Source organism: Pygoscelis adeliae, unplaced genomic scaffold (assembly GCF_000699105.1).
Source record: "Pygoscelis adeliae isolate BGI_AS28 unplaced genomic scaffold, ASM69910v1 Scaffold315, whole genome shotgun sequence".
NCBI classification, from domain to species: Eukaryota; Metazoa; Chordata; class Aves; order Sphenisciformes; family Spheniscidae; genus Pygoscelis; species Pygoscelis adeliae.
This window is the reverse complement of record NW_008824865.1, coordinates 1,622,523-1,624,187: the sequence shown is the minus strand read 5'-3', so window position 1 is coordinate 1,624,187 and position 1,665 is coordinate 1,622,523. Positions and strand designations below refer to the sequence as shown.

Genomic DNA, 1,665 nt, shown 5'->3' with positions numbered 1-1,665 from the left:
CTGAGGCCGCCGGCGCCAGGGAGCCTTTTCCCTTCCCTTCCCTGGCCTTGTCGTGATGTGTAAGGTGCCAGCCTGTAATGGTACAGAGACTGACTCTTGGTTTCTGTCTGTGATTAACTAAAGTATTCCTATAAAGTCAGTTTTTACCTAATGGTACTCCGAATACGATGTTTTCAGGCTTTAATCCTTTTTGATTTAACCATAAAAGTAATTTGGGGTACTCTTCAGGAAGAAATGCAAAACTTGCCATGTCAATGGAAGGAGACGCTAATTGAAGATGAGAGGACAGATTTCAGTTAAATTAGATCTAACACCGTTGTATAACAGAAGACATCAGATTTTTTCCACTTTATTTTTTTACAATTATTTACAGTTATTTACCCAGTTACCTTCGGGGGGGAGGGGGGCTTTAGTCTTTCTCGGCTTTAAAGTTCTCCTGAAGATTGGACTCATCCAATCATTGTATCCACTTTGTTTATTTCCTTTGAGATGATACAAGATTGAGGGTCTTTATACGTATCTGGAGAGTTCTGAGCAATTCTGCTCCAAGGATACATCACTTCTCCAAACAAAATAGGTGTGGTTTTATGTTGCTCTTAGGAGTATGGCTCCTGAGAAAACGATGCTGACTTATGGAGTTTTCTGATGCATCCTAACGCAAGACTAATTTAAGATGTCAAAGATTGTTCAGGGAACATTCTGCCATAATTAACTCAAAAACTGGCATGTAGTACAAGACCTGACCTGCAATGCAACATTTGTTCTTTAGTATGTATTTCATGTGTAAGTTATTTATTGAGAATAAAAAATAATGAAGTTTTCTGCCTGCTTTGGGATTTACTTTTGCAGTCACTTTCTAAGAACTGAAAAAAATAAAATGTTTCACAGATCTTGCCAGATCACGGTCCACGAGTGAAAGCTGCATGTCCCACTAATTTCAGTGCTGCTTACAGATAAATATGCTATGGGTAGTGTCATCTTCTCTACTTGTGTCCTTCAAAGAGGATCCCTCTTACAGCTTCTGGACCTGTAAGCTTTTTGTAACGCATCGTGACCTTGAGTATCAGCAGCTTTAGTAGAATAGACAAGAAACATAACGTAATATGAACTATGTCCATTAGCTGAAGTGAAAATGAAACCTGCAAGGTCACGAGTGGAACTTTCTTGGTCTTAGCTAGATAAATTTGTTAGACCTGTTGCTGTTAGAATACAAAAATGAGGTACTTTCAGTTGTGACAGTCAAAAAAGTGATAAATCCATAAAAGATACATTCTGTCGTTAACATTAGCATGGATGTTGAAACTATCTTTATGTTCTTTTTATTTGTTCATTGTTGGCATTTGTCAAAGGGAAACTTAATTAGCTGCAGCCTCGATAGCCTAAGCCATCTGTCATCCTCACAAAAGTTGACCTGAATCCTGAAGTAACGCCATTTAACTTCTGTGTCAGTCTGGAGCAGCCATGTGGAACTTCTGGTTCATTTTAGAAGTGGAGGTTTTATTGAATTACATAATAAAGTCAGTACAAAGATAACTGTATTATTTAGTTTTCATTATATGCAGTATGTGTCACGGTGTGCTTCAGGTTTTAGCGTGGTGCAGAATTTTATGCTGGAAACAAGTCACTGTTGCATGGAATTGTTTACGTGAGTAAGTCTGACCTGCA

General features: G+C 38.3%; 1 protein-coding gene across 1 annotated transcript in view; it reads right to left on the bottom strand.

Moving 5' to 3' along the window:
- Positions 1-1,049, bottom strand: part of TBC1D22A (TBC1 domain family, member 22A) — a 200,209-nt gene extending 199,160 nt beyond the window's left edge. The window contains exon 1 of the mRNA XM_009324397.1: positions 988-1,049. Coding sequence (XP_009322672.1) covers positions 988-1,049 — 62 coding nt within the window. The remainder of the gene's footprint in view (positions 1-987) is intronic.
- Positions 1,050-1,665: the final 616 nt, after the last annotated feature.